The sequence below is a fragment of the Manacus candei genome, unplaced genomic scaffold (assembly GCF_025592945.1).
Source record: "Manacus candei isolate 608988 ecotype Guabito, Panama unplaced genomic scaffold, ASM2559294v1 h1tg000050l, whole genome shotgun sequence".
Lineage (NCBI taxonomy): Eukaryota > Metazoa > Chordata > Aves > Passeriformes > Pipridae > Manacus > Manacus candei.
Window position 1 is genome coordinate 21,566,212 of NW_026138098.1, and position 19,010 is coordinate 21,585,221.

Below are 19,010 nucleotides of genomic sequence, written 5' to 3' on the forward strand. Positions count from 1 at the left end.
CGTGACGGCACGGCCGGGGCGGGGCCGGCGCCGCTTCCTGGGGCGGCGGGACCGGCCCGGGGAACGGGCATGGGGGGCGCGGGGCCGCGGTGCGGGCCCGCGGGCCTGTGGGTGACGCTGGCCCTGGCCTGGGGCGCGGGGGCCGCGCTGGCCGCAGAGGGGCCGCCGGCGGGAGCGGCCGCGCCGGCGGAGCCGTGTGGGGCGGAGGGGTGGGCGCAGGACGCCGTCCCGCCGGGCGCGGCCTTCGTCGCCGCCGCGTCCTACCGCGGGCCCGGCAACAACGACACGCGGAGCAACAAGGCGCTGCCCATCCTGCTGTGGTGGAGCGGGAGCCTCTTCCCGCACTTCCCCGGCGACACGGAGCGCATCGACTGCCCGCGCGGGTCCTGCCTCGTCACCCGCAGCCGGCGGGTTGCCCGGCACCGCCGCACCAAGGCGCTCATCTTCTACGGCACCGACTTCAGGGCGTACGAGGCGCCGCTGCCCCGCCTGCCCCACCAGACCTGGGCGCTCTTCCACGAGGAGTCCCCCATGAACAACTACGTGCTCTCGCACCCGCCCGGCATCCAGCTCTTCAACTACACGGCCACCTTCCGCCGCGAGTCCGACTACCCGCTGACGCTGCAGTGGCTGCCCGGCGCGGGGTACCTGCGGGGCCCGGCCGTGCCGCTGGCCGAGAAGGACGCGTGGCGGCGGAGGGGCTACGCGCCCGTGCTGTACATGCAGTCCCACTGCGATGTGCCCTCGGACAGGGACCGCTACGTGCGGGAGCTCATGAAGTACATCCAGGTACATCCACGGGGGAAGCTGTGGCGTGGTGCTGGGAGCACCTGGCTACGCCCCTCCGCCGCCTCTTTTTAATGGGGTTTGTTTGTCCTTGTTTTTAGCCAAGACGCGAGTCGTAACGGGATGCATGCTGACTACAAGCTGGACAGAAAAACTAGTTGTATTCCTTCCCAAAGCGTGATCTAGACAACACCGCATGCCAGTAGGTAGGCCTCATGTAGCTTGTTAGTTGTGGAGTTGTCTAGACTCGGGATCAGGCGCAAGCTGGGCAAAGCCTGAATAAGCTCAGTCTGCTGGACCAAGTGGTAAAAGTTGCTGAAATCTCTGGACCTTGAAGTTAGAGTACAAGAAGGCTGTCCATTTACAAGCCTCGCTCCTATTTGAAAGTACAAGCAGGCAGTAAAAAGGCAGGTCGCTGTGTTTTGAGAATCGGTTCCTTATCTATGTTGTGGTAGTACGATGTTGTTTCTATGGTGGTTTATACTGCTACGGCACAGCTGATGGTGAGTAGCTTCCTGAAGTAAAATAATATAATTTCTTTAAAGCAGAAAAAAGTTTAGGGTTTTTTTTTCCTCTTAAAAATTCTGAAGGATAGGACATTGATAAAAAGCATCTGTTTTTCATCTTTGCCAGAAACATCTTTTTCCTAGTTGTTTCTGTTGTTGCTATTGGCCGTGATTCAGGTATTGTGCAAGTTTATCATGTATTCACTAGTGAAACAAAGACAAAAGAATTTTTAAAATATGACTATATTGTCAAAGTTTGATGCAAGATCCAGTTCAAGTATATTGTCTTTCATTTTTAGACAGTATTCTTTTAGCTCCCTGCACCAATTTTTCTCAGTCTAACAAAGGGAAAAAATTTGTCAGCCTGCTGAGCCTGGCAGGAACGATGTGTAATAACTGTTTGGAAAAGTCCTGGGTCTCTGTTAAGTAGAAGGATGACTTTTAAATTAACGTAGAGAGGGTCGAATGCTATTCCTTACTTGTCAGTTTCTGATTTATCTGATAATAAATCCATTTTTGAGTGGCACCCAGCCCTCAACCTGTAGCATAGTTAAAGATACTTTTGAAACTCAGCACTGGTTTCCTCTAAAGCTGGTAGGAGCGGGGCTCTAGGAATAGTTACAAGGGAAAGAACTTGGAGTGAAAGTGAAGCTAAGCCAAGGTAGCTAGGAACTGATCCAACTTTGCAATTTTACAAGAACTACAAGCTCTGAAAACAAGTTCCGGGTGAAGGGCTCGCTTTGTAAAGATGCTGGTTGTTATTTCAGGTTGACTCCTATGGGAAATGCCTGCATAACCGCGAGCTTCCCAGTGAACGACTGAGAGACACTTCTACAGCCACAACAGAGGATTCTGAGTTTATGACTTTTATTGCCAGGTACAAGTTTCATCTGGCCTTGGAGAATGCCATATGTGAGGACTACATGACGGAGAAGCTGTGGCGTCCCATGCACCTGGGGGCTGTCCCAGTGTACCGAGGCTCCCCAGCTGTGCGGGACTGGATGCCAAACAACCTCTCCATCATTCTTATAGATGACTTTGACAGCCCCCAAGAGCTGGCAAAGTATCTTGATTTCCTGGACAAGAATGGAGAGGAATATTTGAAGTATCTAGAGTATAAAAACGTTGGTGGAATCAAAAACCAGTTCTTGCTAGAGAGCTTGCAGAGGCGGGAGTGGGGCGTGAACGACATGACTCTGCCCAATTACCTGAATGGCTTCGAGTGTTTCATCTGTGACAGGGAGAACATCCGGGTCAAAGAGGAGCAGGAACACAAAAAGTCTCGTGGGAAAATTCCAGCTCCCAGACCTCGAATAGCTCAGTTCAAGCACATGGGATGTCCTGTGCCAACCCCTGGGTTTGGAAGTGTGGAAGACCTCGCTGAAGGAGACAGGTAATGTACCAATATTATCCTTCTTGAAGGGAAGGAAGCTTCAGATAATAGTAGCTGTAACTTTTAATAATCCTTTATACTTAAAGGAGCTCTTGATACAACTCTAGTTACATTTTATAATATGTCTTGTGGGTGTTGTGGTAGTTCTGCTAATATTGTGTAACGCTGAGGCTGGACAGGAGGCTTGGATGGTGGTATTGGTGGTTGAAAGACGAGCGTGAGACACCTATAATATTGTGTTAAAATGCTCTGTGACCTCGGGCAATGTGGTTATCCTCTGTCTATCTTAGCCTCTTTGTTTGGGGGAGGGATGTTTTCAGTACAGTGATGGTACAGCACTTGTCAGCCGTGGGGTGAAAGCAGCTCTATACCTCACTACAAAGTACTGGGTTGAGAACAGGGTTGCCACTGTTCAGTGCAGGCCTGGTTGGCTCCTGCTGACTTCAGGTCGAACGTTAGGCTTGCCCCAGAATACAAGACTTAGTGTTGTTTTGTGTGACAGAACTCTGGCTGGTGTTGAAGGACACCATCCCGTTTGTTTAGGAGAGGGATCGCGCAGGGCAGAGAACAGGCTGAGTGTCTTGTCCCGGGGATTGCACACAGGGATGGCTGGTGTTGCTGGAATCTCCTTACAACCCTCAATATGAGCTGCCCTCCAGTCTGTCAGCAGGGAACTAACTGCACCAACCCTCGGGCAACCACTTTTGACAGGCAGAAGAGTGTTGATTGCATGATCTACTCTATTTATACGTGCATTGGTACAAAAGAAGTTAATGCTTGGGTGTTCCCAAACCTTTGGCCTTTTCCATTGACAGTGTTTGAAGTTGCAGTTGATAGGAGGAAGGGTTCTTGCAGTTCCTAAACTATGTGTGGACTTTGTGAGGTGTGTATTACTCCTTTAACATTTTGGATTCCCTGGGTTTATCACTTTTCTTTGCATTACCTGCACCAGTTTCTCTTTTTAGACAATTACTCAAGTGCGTGTAATTCACTCTGTATAAGCCATCAGACAGCCATCATAAAGATAAGCCTTCAGCCATAGCAGGAGGTTTTGTCTAGGTTAATAGCCATCACCAAAGATTTCAATGTTCTGATGTCAGTCTCACTGTAGTATTCAATTAATGAAATTTTTAAAATATTGGGAAAATCTCATGCATTTCCAGAAGGAAGTTGTCAGTGTACTTTATTCCAGTTTATATCGCTTTACAACATTGTTAATAGTTTTCTACACTAAGGGATTGAGTGCCTAGAAATGTTAAAATTAGTGTTAGGAGTGTAAAATTTCTTTTGTTAGAAGAAACAGCGTGTTGAAAATTTAGAATCCATAATTTCAAGTATGCTAAGCCAGAACTAAGTTCTGTGTGGATATGAATCTCTAAAAATGTTTTTATTACATTACCCATTCATCAGAAAGATATGAAGAATTTTTTAAGTGTGGGAAACTACTTAATTCTGTGTTGGGATGCTTTCAGAAATGGCCAACTGAAATTAAAACAGGAAAATAAGTGTGAGGTTATGCAGGTGTTTTAGGAAACACCTATTTCACAAAGCATGTGATGTTCATAATCAAAAAGCATTTTTCACATTACAATTAATTTTCATATTGACTCACTGAAAAGTTCTGCTTATAAGTAAAAGGAGTTCATAACCCTTTGTTTTCTGTTGGTTGGCTGATTTACTGGAGCTCTTTTATAGTAATGCCTTTTCTCAGTCTCAGTAGCAAAACGGTTTTTCTCCTTGCAGCATCCTACTCTGTAAAAGCATTCCCTACTTTTCCATAGGTTTTCTCTTGCTTGGGCATCAGGTGGCAGTAGAGAAGCACGTGGGAAGGCACACGTAGCGTGGCTGCCGCTGCCACTTGCAGGCTCAGGTGCTTCATCCTTCTGCCCAGGGGTCATCAACAGGGAGTTTTGAACAGCTGGTCCATAATCCAAACCTCAGTTGCATCCATGGAAGTTTCAATGTCTCACTGAACCACAGGATGTTATTCTTCCCCTGTTAGTAGCCATGAAATGTGTTTGGAAAATTTGTTCCATGGAAGCTTTTACACTGGCTGCTGTCTACTTTAGAAATATATGTATCTGTACCTTCTGAGGCACGATCAGGGGCATCTCCAGTGAAATACAGTGGTTTCTGTCTGATAAGTATCTGAGGTTAGCTGAATTGACAGAACTGTTGCATCACAATCTCTCTCTATGCAGGTATAGGTAACTGCAGCACACTTACACCTTTTAGCTGTAGGTGTGGAGACGTGGTTTCTAAATCCTTATGGTTGCAGCCTCACTTGTATTTGGACCCCCAGGCTTCACAACCAAGTGAGCTTACGAAGAAAGGCAGTAGAACAACTGTTTCTGTGTGTTAGGGTATGAGTCAGTCACTACAGTCTGTTGAATTCTTTGTACAGAAAACAGTGGGTTACAGTGCTACTGGTGAGTGGAACTTCTATGTAGTGGGAATCAGAATCTCTAGTTATTCTTGGACTCCCATCTTTGTGAGAGAAATGTTTGGTTTGTTTCATTGATAAGGATTAATTTTCTGAAAGTGGGATGTTTGAGGGGGTAACTTTAAGAAGATTAAGTGACAATTCCTTTCCAGTTACCTAAAGTTTTCATCTGTGGTGACATAAGGAAAGAGAAGCCACTGTGCCACTGATAAAAGAATGTTGTAAAACCATCATGGTTTTATTGTTTCCTCTTTATGTCAATGTCACAGTTTATTTATGACAAGAAAAACGAGTTTAACAGAGTATGAGATTTACCATTTGTGCATGTGGGAAGTCCCTTGCAATAGAATCCAGTAATCATCCAGGATTAAAGATAGATCTGTATCTCATGGTAATGATGTTTCAGGTGTAGTTGGGAGTCTATGGAGATTTGTGCTGTCCTGCTCATCCTGGGGTACCAGTTTTTCCCAACTGACAGAATCAGAGTGAAATTATTTTCTTTAAAACCCCCCAATAATAGCAATTTCAAAAGAAAAATACTAAACTATTCTAATTTAATATTTTTGATGAAAGTCTTCACTCAAATACTGGAATTCTTTTTAGTGTTTTTCTGTACAGTTCATCTGGAAAACATTTTCTTTTTTTCTGTTACCTACTGCCACTTAGTCTTGGGTCTAGTACTTAATGCACATAGACGTGTGCCCTTATTCAGTGCTGTAAAAAACAAGTAACTCATATTGGCAGTCCTTGAACAAAGGTTAATGAATTTAGCAATGTGATCTCATAGTACGTCCAAGTGCTGCATTTTACAAAGGACCCTCTTGGCAGATACTGATTTTTTGAAGCAGAAATAAGCCTCTGTCTACGATCTTTCACATTGGAGTCTATGTTAAAAGCTTTATTTTGAGGTTTTTGTTGGTATACACTGCAGAAATGTACCAGCACAGCTGGTGTTGTTGACCCCAGAAAGCTCATTCCCGTGGCACACAGGCCATGTCCACAGGACAGCGACTACAATGTGCTGTGCGGTTCTTTCATCTGCCTGGAGTGGTGGCTGAGATCTGCTTCTGGGCACTGCAGTCACACTTGGTTCAAGGTACAGTGTACAGAGTGAATGCAGGAGGAGCTGTACTTACTTCTGTGATTTGAAGGGAGAAGCAGCAAAAAGCTCTGTATATAAGTTAACAAGTATTGGGTAACTCATGGACGTATTATAAAGAGCATCGTGTTTGTTCCTTCTTTCCAAAATTTCTGATGGGCTCATGTGGCTAGATAGCAGAAATAATGGAGAAGAAATAAATAGTTGCCATTTGTTGATATAACACCAGTGAGAGAATTAGTCCACATCATCATGAATGGGAAGGGAATTGCTGAAATTTGCAGTGATATAGTCTGTGCTACAAAAAGTTTGTGACTGTATGCATTGAAAAAGAGACAGCCTATACTTGACCACCTAGTCTGGAGATAAAGAATAGGATCAGGATTGAGGAATATAATGATTTTTGTCTCTTCCATATATAACCTGAGTTTGTTAAAGGGTTTATCTGAATAAAAATTGACTCTTAGCGCTAACTCTTATATGCATACGGGCCACAGAAGGCTATTCTCAAAATAATAGGACTCTGTGACAGATTTTATTTTAATAGAAGTTTTTATTCTCTACAATTAACAATTTAGTCTCTTTGGTTAACACTGTAGTCATATGCTGATACTTCTAGAATGTTGTACAGCTCATGGTGAACTTGTATTTTCTGTAGAGAATTTTCATAGCAAGTTTCTATAACTGACTTGGAGCACAATAACAACATAGTTTGTTATGACCATCCCTGGGCCTGTTTTTCTCTTAGGTGAAAGAAAAACAATGGTTTCAGTGATATTACAGCTGCAGACTCATTTGTTTTTTTTAATGGTTTGTGGTGATGTCTCTTTTTTTGTTTCAGTTGGAAAGAAATGTGGCTGCAGGATTATTGGCAAAGCCTTGATCAGGGTGAGGCCCTCACAGCTATGATTCATCGCAATGAGTCGCATCAAGGAAGATTTTGGGACTATATGCATGAGATTTTTCTCAAGAGGACAAGGCAACACTGACCCATCTATATAAGAGCTTGATTTGAAAATTGCGTTGAAAGTTGAGACTGTGAATTCTTACCTCGCTTCAAATGTTTGCCTTGAAATAAAAAAAAAACCCTCTCACAGAGACAATTTTTTCTGGTGCAAGAAGTGAGTTTCTGTTATGATTGGATTCCAGCAGTGGAGATGTTAGCAACTGCTTTGCTTTGATTTGAATTTCAGCTCTCTGGTGTGAAGCTGCTTCTGACTTGCAGGTGTCAACATATGGGGCAAAAGATCAGGGATTTTTTTTTACGTCTCCAGAATATTAATTGTTTTTATACGTATTTTATCAGTCACATATTCTCTTCATTAAGGTGTACTTTTAGCTGCTATTAACAAATGGCTTTTCCAGTGAAGGAATTACAAAAGACAAACCTGTGGAGAGCAATTGTGCCTTACAAAATTGCAGCAATAAAGTCTCTTTGCCCCAAGTAAGCACAACTCAAATACTCCTACTTTTCAGGATAACTGATTAGCTATGGACAGGTCACTTACTCTCTGACTAATTCTTCTCTTTTGCTAACTTACCAGGTGATATGTACAATGGGATGAGAAATCAAATTATTTAATTTGCAGCTTTCAACAAATTAGTTCACACCACAAAGTGTGTTAGCTGGTATTGTGTAGAACTAAGTAAAATTGGTATGCCTTGGTTCCTTTAATTTTCCATCAAATCCAAAACCCATAACCTTGACTTTTTGTTATCTCCTTAATGCTACCAATTCAGAGACCTTGGATTTGTTCTTTTTATGTGCAGCTTTCTGCAAAGCCAAATACATTTTAACAATGGTCCCTTTCCAGTGGTCTCTGCAGTTTGGATACAAGCCTTGAAGTCTTTCTGTACTGAAATGGTTTTGTAAATCCTGGTCTGTGACTGGAGTTCCTAAGGATGACATGTGGATGGATCTTCCTTGCTGTGTAGCCTGTATCGCTTACAGATATAAATAACCACCACTGTTCCTTTCCATGTTGGGTATCTTCCTGAAATAATTGATCTTGCAGTGGAGGGAAACTAATTCCCTTAGTGCCACAGATTTAAAAGCATGGGCAAATATGGCCACACTGCAGTGATGTCTCTAATGGTACAATGCTGCTTTCTTTCTCCATTTCTCCTCCCCCAGCAGAAGTGAACTCCTAACTAAATAGCCAGAGTTTATCCATGCCTAAGACTGAATGTTTGTAATGAAAGTCTGCAGTCTGTGGGCTAATCTGATTTTGCAAGGCAGTTTATGCATTGCTATGGGAAGTCCAATGCCTCTTAGTAAAAGTTAGAAACAGGAGTGAATCTACATTCTGTCCCTAATTATGTCACTGTCTATTGCTTAGTGCTGTATGGATCACCTAACATATTTTTTTCCTCTCAAATTCCCCTTCGTAATATTATAGATATGGTATTATAGGTATAATATCAGGATATGTAGATCACCTAAATATTTGTCTCTCAGGTGACAGAACAATATTGCCATGTTAAAATCAGGGCACTTGACAGCAAAGACTTCAGGCCCATAACTATCACTGAATTCTTGCAAATGTAGATGTATGCAATATACAGTGATCTCACCTGATTGTTTTTAGGAGATAACTGTTCTTTTATATCTCTTCTCTAATAGTAGTAACAAATGGTTCTTCAGATAAAATGCATTTATCAGTTTTGCATTCCTTTTTTTCAGTTACTAGGGAGACATGAATACCTAAGTGAATATATCTGAGTTAATTGTTAAAGTGAATTACTCAAATCGGATTAAAATTACAGATTGAAGTGGCCACAATGTGCTTGAGAAATACGTTAAGATAAAACAAATTAAGGCTGCTTTAGTTCTGAATATCAACTTCTACTAAACAGTTTAATGATATTTAAGTAAATTGAATTGATGCCTTCAGTTACTTCATTTCGTGTTTTTCTGTAGAAAATCATTCAGTCTTTGAATGGTTCTCTTGATTAGCTATATCTCAAACCACTTTTTTATTCAAGTGTTTGGTGGGATAGGACAAGAGATTCTGATCTTGCTTTTTATACTAAACATAAAAACTAAGTACCAGGTACTGGCACATGCTGCATTTACCATTTTATCCTGTACTTTAAGTAGATTTTCTAGAAGTGTAGCATTTGTAATAATTTCCAGGTATTTATTATAATTTATTTGCTTTTGCAAAAATTAGACATCCTACTTTTAATGTATCCTTGCAGGAGTAACAGGAGGAAGTACCAATATAAGCATGTGTATCATAGCAACTACTTAGTTCCTGAGGAGTGATGTCCAAAGCCTCACTTTGCCGTCCTGCTCAGCAACATGAGCATGTTTCCAGCTAATAGCATTGAAGATGTGGTGGTACAAGCTGAAGAGTAGCTAGCAAACTAGGTAAAAACTTCTTCTTGGGGCCCTGATTCATTCAATTGCTAATTAACAACCAAGTATTCCTTCACCACTGCTTATTTTCTCAGTATATTACAATCACCAGTCAACAAGGCTTTTTTGTTAGTCCTACAGAGTTTATTTGTTTGTTGGTTTGCTCCATGTCTGTACTACAGAAAACTGTTGCATTGAGCTTTATGATGGTTGCCAAGCAGGAGTATTTCTGATTGTCATGTATCTTCTTAACGTGGGTATGAAAGTAGTGCAGATCTGAAGGTAACTTTATCACAGATATTCTGGAGGTTTTGTCTGAGTTTTTCAAAATACAACTTTCAGTTTGTAGTCACATGATCATTTTCTGTGTTCTTAGTGTCTTCCTAGGTTTAACTATTTTTTTACAGTCTTACAGGTGGTGAACTTGTCAAAAGGTAATGAGTAACAGCTACCCTTCTTAGCAGTTGTGATGCTCACCCAAGCCTTGCATTTCTTTTGTATCTGAGAGTTTTTTCTATCGTAATAGATCATACTAGCTTTATCATCTCCTGTATGTCACAATACGTCCATGATTTATAAACAGTGTCTCTTCCTTCTATTAATATACTAAATATGTTTCACTTTTTGTACATAGTGTGCAAGAATTAGGGCTGAAATATTTATTCCGGTGCGTAGTGTGAATGGGTTGTGTAGCTGCCAGGCAAACTCTGCAGGGGCAGGGGAGGTGGGAATCCTCCCCAGCCTGGCTGAAGAGTTGTGGTTGCAGTTCTGTTTGATGCTGACTGACCTTCACAACATCTACTTCTCTGCACAGCAAGGACTGCCAAATGTTGAATAAGGTGGTTCTACTACCATGGTCTTAGCTTTCATCTCTCTCCTGTTATTTGGAGGAGGCAGGAGGAGAAGCTGGGTCTCATACCCTTGAAGAGTTTGCAATCAATTTACTTAATAATGCATTTTAAAGGCTTGCTATATAGTGCCAACAAGTACTGCCAGTCTTAGCCAAAGTAAATTCAATTTACAATCCTAGTTGTCTTTCTACTAATGGAAGTATGTGAATGCAGACAAGGAGGAAGGTCACTGCAGCAATTAGTAATATTTTGGAAAAAGGTTCCTGATTTCTGTTCTTAACTGGATTTCTCACTTCTTTAAATTCAAAACAGTTAATTGTGGCTGAATGTAATCACTCATATTGTGAGGCTACATGATACTCAGACATGAGAGATGTGATAGATGTATTCGACATCTAAATCAGATTCTTACAGTGCAGGTACTCGTATTCATAAAAACACACCATTGAGACCAATCAGGAATTTTAGCAAAGATGCCAAATATTGAGGATGATTAAGAGATTGCTCCTGTAAACCCTTTGGTAGGCTCCTGCAAACTAGGGTGAGCGGCTTCACTGTTTATCATGCATTTTACCTGTTTACTGTGTGACTACAGGGAGGCTTTCAAAGCTGTCAGGATAGCTTTATTCATTAGCATTAATGTTCTAAAAATAGATATCTCCTTATTACTGCTCACATGAAACACTAGTACATTCTATTGATGCTGTGTCTCAGAATTGACTTGACAAGCTTGGATAAGTTTATGGCCTCTGAGAGGTGAGAGAGGAGAAATAAATGTCTGACAGAAGGTTAAAAATCTAGCAGTCCAGTGCATTGCATTGGACAAGCTACAGCTCTCATTCTCCTGCCAAAACTGTGATACCTAGTGCTGCCTGTTTTTTCAGTAAGAAGCTGGGTATTTTTTATAATGAAGTAGTAGTCTATGTTTTCTGTCCTTTAGCAAGGACTTCAATGTGTAGGAACCATATAACCTCACTGAAGTATAGTGATTTGATTCCTAATATTGATGATTTCTAAAACTCAGAAAGAATTGCCTTTTTTTATTTCTGTCACTGTAGTAATTTTTGAACTGAAAGATCTCTGGGTCCCCTGTGATGGTAAGTAGAATGAGAACAAAGCAACAGTGGATATATATGTTTAGAGGGAAAGGAGAACGAGCTGCTTTCTCTGGAAATGATCTGCAGAATGCAGCAGCTGGAGAATCACAGCAGAAATCCCCTCTTGCACCTTGGCAGAGGGTAGTTTTAACTGGTGTGGAAGAAAAGTAACTCCTAAAGGACTGGGAACAGGATAAATTGAATTGAAACTCAGCCATCAGGGACATCTGTGTTTAAACAGGCTTTGCTGTGTTAGACAAGCGGCCATCTGCCTCTCTTCCTGACCTGCCATACACACTCTTCAGCCATTGTCCCAAGAGAGCCACTCCCTTAATCATTAGTTGTCATCCCTTTGGTCATATTTAATTAAGATTATTGATGGATCTCCAGGCACCTTCTGAGAAGTTGTATTAATTGGAAACATACAGGGTGGCAGATTCCGTCATTCTGCCCAGAGACCTCTACTGACAGGCTGATATTAATCAGAGACAAAATCCTTTTAGTGATATGATGAACTGAGCCAAAACCTGTCAGGCATTAACAAATTTTACTTTTCTTTATGATTCATTGTCTCAGAGCTGGCAGTGAGAGATATATGGCCCTGCAGAGGGATTAGGAAGGGTGGAGAAGAATGGAGCTGCAGGATTTGTTCCAGAGCTCTGACATCACTGGCATATTAATTTGTATACTGTTATATACATTCTGTCCTGCAGAAAATACCCGTTTAATGCACAAGTGTCTCAACTAGAGATGTTTCTGGGGATCTTGGAATGGATCAGAGCAGATCATGATAGTTTCTGGCATCTCTGAGCAAATAAGGAGGCATCAGGTAATTTGCTGGAAATGGCTGGATTTCGTAGATCCTAGGAGTTAGGGATTAGGGATGGCAGTTCAAAACTACAGAGGTAGACAGAACAATGCAGGGCAGGTGCAGCTGATCTGATTGAGAGCTCAGGATAAAGTAGGCTGGTGTTGAAGTTGGGGCGGGGCGTGACATGTCAGAAAAGAAATTGCATCTGTCATGGTGCTAGTGAATGCATTTGTGCTAATAAGAACATTAAGTGCTAATATTGTCCCAACCCGATAACTCAGCAGACAGGAGTTAAGTCAAAACCACCTGGAATCTCACCAAACGGGTTTGTTTCACTACTAAAGTGGAGGTGCTTTAAATTTTAAGGCATCTCCAATTAAATTGGGTTAAGAAGGTCAGGGTGAGACAGTCGAGAATAAATTGTGGTAACTGAGGGCATTACAAAGTGATATGAGACTAACTGGTGCATTCTGGTTAAATTTGTGTGACTATACTGGAATTTACCTGGAAGCTGGATCCAGGCAGTTCAAAAAGACATGGATATCAACTCTATTCTTTTTTCCCCAATACAACTGATTTCTTAACCTCATCTCCTAATTGTTTGTTAGGCAGTATCTGGAGGCTTTACATAGCTAAACCAGAAAGTGAAGGATAGATACATGGTGTAATTTCTCACCTCTGAAAGAGGTATTTAAGACAACAATCTCATTTTAAGGGTGTATTTTATTACAGCATTGTTAGCATTGTATTTATTTGTGGCATCGCATTTGCTGTAGCATCATACCTGGCTCTTACTCAGTTGTGATATAGATTCTTTTTAAATCTAATATTCATAGTTTAATCTCTCTGGTTTATTTTGATTTTGACTAGCTGAAATGCAGGCGAGGATTCACCTTTAACTATGCTGATCTAAGATAACAAGCTGTACATGCAGTTAGACTTTCACATGGTTTTTATAGTTGTACGTTCAGGATTCACAGTGAAACATCTGTGTGGTTCACTGCTGAGAGAATTTGGTTTCTGACTGTCCCTCTAAAGTCAGCACTTCTGTCCCTTCCATTAGTGTCTCAGGGCTATCAGCTAAATAAAATACAGGCTAGAGAGAGACTTGGCTATTGAGTAACACACCCCTTCTGTAGTTCCACATTCTCCCTTAAAATAAATGTTCAGTATTAATCATGTTTAATAGTAAAATTGTGTCTTGCTTCAGACATCTTTGCATGTTGTGTGCAGACACCATCAGGTACCTTATTCTGCCTGCTCAGGAGTTTGTTAGGCTCCGATCCCTGACTGAATGCCAAAAAAAAATGGAAATTCTAATGCAGACAGCAGTAACTTACAGGAAGCTATTACAATTCTCCTTGTGTAGCTTGCCTTTCTGTTTCTCAACCTTCCCTCCTCCCCCACCTCATTTTTCTTGGAATTACTTAAACGAGAGATCAGCTTTTGAAGGTGAATGTCCCTGAAGGTGCTGCCACCATTAGCTAATGTAATTTGGAAAAAGGGAGGCTGATTTACAGGGAGTGCAGTATGTCCTAGTATTTGTGTCTTTCCTTGTTACTGTTCTTGTGCATGTCTGGTTAGGAATTGCAGGTGGCAAATGCAGCAGGGAAAAGTGGATATCAGTAAGGGTAACTAGAAGAGGCAAAAAGAAGAGTAGCTGAACCTCACATGAACTGGAATACTGAAATGTACTTCATGTTCCTGTCTTGGATTTGCAAGATCTCCAGTGTTTAGAGTTGCAGAATGCAAGCCTCTAGCCTAACTTGAAGGTGTCAGCTTGTTTTTCTTCTTCTCTACTAGTAGTCCAGCTCAAAGGATTGCTTGTTTCCTGTCTTTTCAGAGAAAATGGAACTAGAGAAACACCCTGCTTACCAAAATGTTTCAGAACTTCCAGATAAAGTGTTTGAATTTGAACCTTAGATGGAAATTTACTTCTAAAGAGAGCCAAAAGAAATCTTTTTTTTACATGAAAATGTCTTCTCATACTTTTTATATTGGACTTTAAGAATATACTGTTTTAAAAATAACACAAAAATAATTATAGAATTGGACATACCAGAATATATTGTCTGCAGATGCAGGAAATTCTAGTAACCATATTGAGAATATTCTGATAAAGGTCTGGTGATGTTAGCTCAAGTTAACAGAATTTCTGATGTCTTGTTAACTTCCTTGAATAGGCAGAGTCAAGAAGAGTGGTTTTTATGCCTATAGCTAGGAGGTTGAATATATTTTAATCCAAATCAATGTCCTGTGCAAAAAGAAAAAAAAAAATATTTCCAACATCTTTGGTTTGGCCTTCTGTATATGGTCAGAGAACTCAAACCTGTGGAAGGAAACTGATCCTTCATATGTCCTCCAGTGCAAAAGGGAGATTGTTGGTGCCTGAAGAGCCCTGATACAGTGGTAAAATGGCTTATTCAGGAACTGCTTTATGACAAGGATCTGAGTACTTTATGTCCCCAGTGTTTGATGTCTAACTCTTCAGTTTTCTGTGTCTACCTTGTCCCTCCTGCCGTGCTGAGACCTGTTTGTACCCCAGCCCTTGAAATGTTCCTGTGCCTTCTGTGTTGCCTGCCTTTTTCAGCTGAGGATGTAAGCGCTCCAGAACCCACCAGATGAGTTGAGGACTTCCAGAACTACTCTAGGGAAGAAACTTTTGGGAACAAGGGGATTTTCCACCACCAGCTAGGAGGCTGTGGGAACGATGCCACCATTTTGGAAGCAGCAGTTTCAGTGTCTTCTTGGAAGAAACAGCAGGAGCAATACAGATCCAGCTGTAATGTAATGGAGACAGATGAGGGGCTGAGAGTTAAGTGGTGCGAGTTTGAAGCATCAAGAAAAGTTTCCATAGTTGCAAAAGGATTTGAGAAGAGATGACTGAGAAGGGGCTTCATCACAGCATGTAAGTATCTAAGGGGGAAGGGTGCCAAGAGGATGGACCAGGCTCTTCTTGGTGTTGCCAAGCAATAGGACAAGAGGCCATGGGTAGAAACTGATGCACAGGAAGTTCCACTTCAGTATGAGGAAGAACTTTACTGTGTGGGTAACCTTGCACTGGAACAGATTGTCCACAGAGGTTGTGGAGTCTCCCTCAACCATCTGGACGCAGTCCTGTGCCATGTGCTCTAGGACAGCCCTGCTTGAGCAGCGAGGTTGGATCAGATGACCCACTGTGGTCCTTTTCAACCTCACACATTCTGTGATGCCTTGAGTTCCATTTGAATTATTTGAAACAATCATGATTTCTTCTGCTCTCGTCGAAGAGCAGAGCGTGTTTGCTCCTTCCTTGGTTAGGTTTGCCACAGAAAAAAGTTTTGGGGTGCATACTGCTGCAGCTGTTACTGAGTGGTTCCGCCTAACGCGGAAACTGTGGGGAAGTTACTTAATTGTCATGGAATCCCCTTTGCGTGGAATACCAGGACGGGGGTGGTAAATGGAGGTTGCACCGGGAAGGGGCGGGTTTCCCGTGCGGTGGGAGGGCAGGGCCCGCCCCTCAGGGCGGCCGCGCAGGCGCCGCGGGCCGTGCGGGACATGGCGGGGCCCGCGTACCCCGCCTGGGTCACCCGCTGGGTGAGCGGCCAGTGGCGCCAGAGCAAGCGGCCCCCGGCCATCCGCCCGCCCCGCCCGCTGGCGCTCGCCGACAAGGTGGCGAACCGCAGGGAGCAGGGGGGAGGTGAGTTCCCGGGGAGAGGTGGCGGGGAAGGCGGGCCCGGCCCGCGGGGAGGGTCGTGCTGCTGACACCCGCTGTTCTGCGGGGCTGCGAGGCGGAGAGGCTGGTTTGGGCCGTGGAATTAGTTCACAGGCTCAGTGGAAAGGATGGTTTCCTCACACTGCAACCCAAAGTCTGCTTCTTGTGCTGTTCTGTATGTGAGCCACGCACATAAAACACTTGTTGCAGCATAGCCCGTACCTTAAGAATTCAGTCAGGTGTTGGATGGTTGCAGCGGGGCTAATCTTCGTGCTGGCGTCAACTCTGCCCAAACCAAAGCTGAGATCTTTAGTGCTGCATTTTCTCACCTGCCTCGACTCCATATTTAACTTCTCTGGAGATTTATGCACTGTGGAGGTTGTTAGAATAAAACCCCAAAGACCTGAGTCTTCTGGTTGTGTCCTTCCCTTCTAGAGGCGACGTGCATTACGGAGATGTCCGTAATGATGGCCTGCTGGAAACAGAACGACTTCAACGACGCCGCTTGTGCCGAGGAGATCCGGGTGTTCTATGACTGTGTGGCAAAAGCAGAAGTAATTAAAGTCTCTTTTATCTTCCTGAAGGCTAGTAGTAGGGAAGGTGGAAGCCCCCAGTCATTTTTTGTGTGCCAGCAGTAATAATGTTCTCTGAACAATTTGTTTGGTGGTGTAACTCATTTGAGCAATGAAGCTGGTGAAGGGTCTGGAGCACAAGTCCTGTGAGGAGAGGTTGAGGGAGCTGAGGTTGCATGCAACATGTGGATTATATTGTAGCTGGGGAGATGTGCAGTTTAGGCAAGTTTCTGCAACTGCTGATTCATGCAGTCAGGAAATAGTTGATCCAATATCTGCGTTATCTAGACAGTGGGGGAGAGTGGTGAGTTAGGATTCCCAAATTCCAGTGTCATAAGTCTATAAATAGTTTTGTGATTGCAGGAGTGAGGATGGAGACAAGTTGGTAGAGAAATAACCAATGTTTTCAGTAATCCTCATAACAAACAGTTTTCAGGATATGTGAGGTCGTTATGGCAATTCTCAATTCTCTGAAAATTAGGAGCTCTTTTAGGCTGTTTCTAACTTTGAAGGCTAGACATCTTGAAAAATAAATTTTATATTGTTTGGAAATTAGATGTTTCTAATTATATAATATTATATATTAATATAATAATACTATATGATAAGCTAAGGGTTTGGGGTTTTTTTGTCTTTCAGAAACAGCGCAGGAATCAAAACGAGGACGCTCTGTCATCCAGGGGAAACTTACCTTCAAGCAAAGTGAACAAGCTCCTGAGGAGGTTTCCTCAGATCAGACATTATACATAATGTGCTTTACTAAGGGGACTGTGGATGAGCAATTAAAGTTGGAGTCTTTGGCAAAAAAGAGAAAAGTCAACTTGAGTGAGTGTTTGATGTCAGGTGGTACCTGTCAGCACTACTCTGTCGGTCTTGACCCATCTTTTGATTCCAGAGTATCAGCTGATTTTGTTCATGAGATTCCTGGGTCTTGCAGTGTTAGGATTTCTGCAGTATGTTGTTCAGCTAGCCAGAACTAGCCTACTCGGGTCCTCACTGTTAAATAAAACCTTTTAGAAATGCATTTAAATGCATTTCCTAACAGTTTGGGGGTGACTTTTCCTAACATATAAGCTTCCTACCTAGCTTTGGAGCTGCTGTCGAGAAGTGCTCAGGTTCAAACACTAAGCCAGCTGAAAATTGGTAGTAATCTCATGGCTTGTACTTCTGCAGGAGTGGATACACAATTTGGTTCCTAATTCCTGCTGCTGTACAAAAAGGCTATAGAATGTGCAAAAAATCCCCACCAAAGTACCTTGTTAATACACAATACATTGGTAAGTATCAGATATAACTTTAACGTAGAAGCTTATGATTTAGGCACTCTGATTTGCAGGTGGCACAGGTGTGGTGCCACACCAGTTTAATTATTTTGTCTGGACTATAATAAAATAATGCAAGACTGGTGTTTGACTTGGGCAACTCATAATCTACAACAAAATGTTTCACTGTTTTTTGGTAAAAAAAAACAAAAGAGGGAGAGAAAGTTCAAGCATGAACTGGTAACTGAAATCATGTAATGAATTATTAGTTTCTGTGTGGGGGTTTTTTTCCACTACAGTACCACAAAACTTCAGGACCAGTACCTAATTGCTGAGAAAAATGCAATGTCTTGGAAAACTACTGTTATAACCATTTATATCAGTAATTCTTTCAGGCATGTAGAAAAAGCAGAGGAAGAAGGAAGTCAGGCATACACAGACTGTGAGCTACCCACAGGTGACTGGAGAGTTGTTGGAGTTGGAGCCGACTTCTCTGGAGCCCCAGGCTGATGATACCTGTTTTATCCCATAAATTTTGGTCAGGTGAATGTTTCCAGTTATTGAAGAAATTTCCATTTAACTATAACTTACAGTGCCTCATGATTGGAGGGTACATGAACAGGGTAGCTTGTTCTGTTGTTGCTATTATGGCATAATTGGGCCTTTCAGAGAACTTGGGGTCAGTAAGAACATACTGTCCACATCTGAGTTTGGAAAACACTTTGGTTCTGTGACATTCTGCATTTTCAGTCCAAAAGACACTGAAAGGAAATGCTACTTCCTGGTACTTTGTTTCTGCTGTCTGCGATGAACTGTCTTATATAAGAGGCTGTAACAGAGAAGCCAATACCTTTTTATAGTTTTACTTCTGAAATTCTGCACAGCTCCCACTAATCTGAACAGCTATTTTTGGATCATACGGCTTCACAGTGAGCTTCACAAATTCAGTGAAGGGTTTGGGTTTCTGTCTGACCTTTTACATGTCTATTGTAATCTTGAAATTACTATGCTAAGGTTTTCCAGTCCTCATTTATTTAGAGGAAGAAAGAAGGAAACAGAATGCTTTTCAGGTGCACCCAGGTTTTACAGTGCTTCCTTTAAAAGTACTGTAGCAATTCTTTTGCCTCAGGATCCC

The 19,010-nt window shown here is 42.4% G+C and overlaps 2 protein-coding genes across 3 annotated transcripts; both read left to right on the forward strand.

Moving 5' to 3' along the window:
- Nucleotides 1-65: 65 nt before the first annotated feature.
- Nucleotides 66-15,691, forward strand: FUT11 (fucosyltransferase 11). 2 transcript variants are annotated; one of them, XR_007906839.1, is made up of 4 exons: nucleotides 70-789; nucleotides 2,060-2,685; nucleotides 7,069-9,600; nucleotides 14,938-15,691. XR_007906839.1 is itself a non-coding variant. In XM_051800934.1 (3 exons), the coding sequence occupies exons 1-3, from the start codon at nucleotides 70-72 to the stop codon at nucleotides 7,214-7,216; spliced, it is 1,494 nt and encodes a 497-aa protein (XP_051656894.1). In that variant the 5' UTR covers nucleotides 66-69; the 3' UTR covers nucleotides 7,217-15,691. The 2 variants fall into 2 exon arrangements, 1 of the variants encoding a protein (XP_051656894.1); XM_051800934.1 differs by having other exon boundaries at nucleotides 66-789; nucleotides 7,069-15,691.
- A 151-nt stretch (nucleotides 15,692-15,842) lies between these two features.
- Nucleotides 15,843-17,647, forward strand: CHCHD1 (coiled-coil-helix-coiled-coil-helix domain containing 1). The gene is made up of 3 exons (XM_051801023.1): nucleotides 15,843-16,026; nucleotides 16,477-16,595; nucleotides 17,253-17,647. The coding sequence occupies exons 1-3, from the start codon at nucleotides 15,885-15,887 to the stop codon at nucleotides 17,361-17,363; spliced, it is 372 nt and encodes a 123-aa protein (XP_051656983.1). The 5' UTR covers nucleotides 15,843-15,884; the 3' UTR covers nucleotides 17,364-17,647.
- Nucleotides 17,648-19,010: the final 1,363 nt, after the last annotated feature.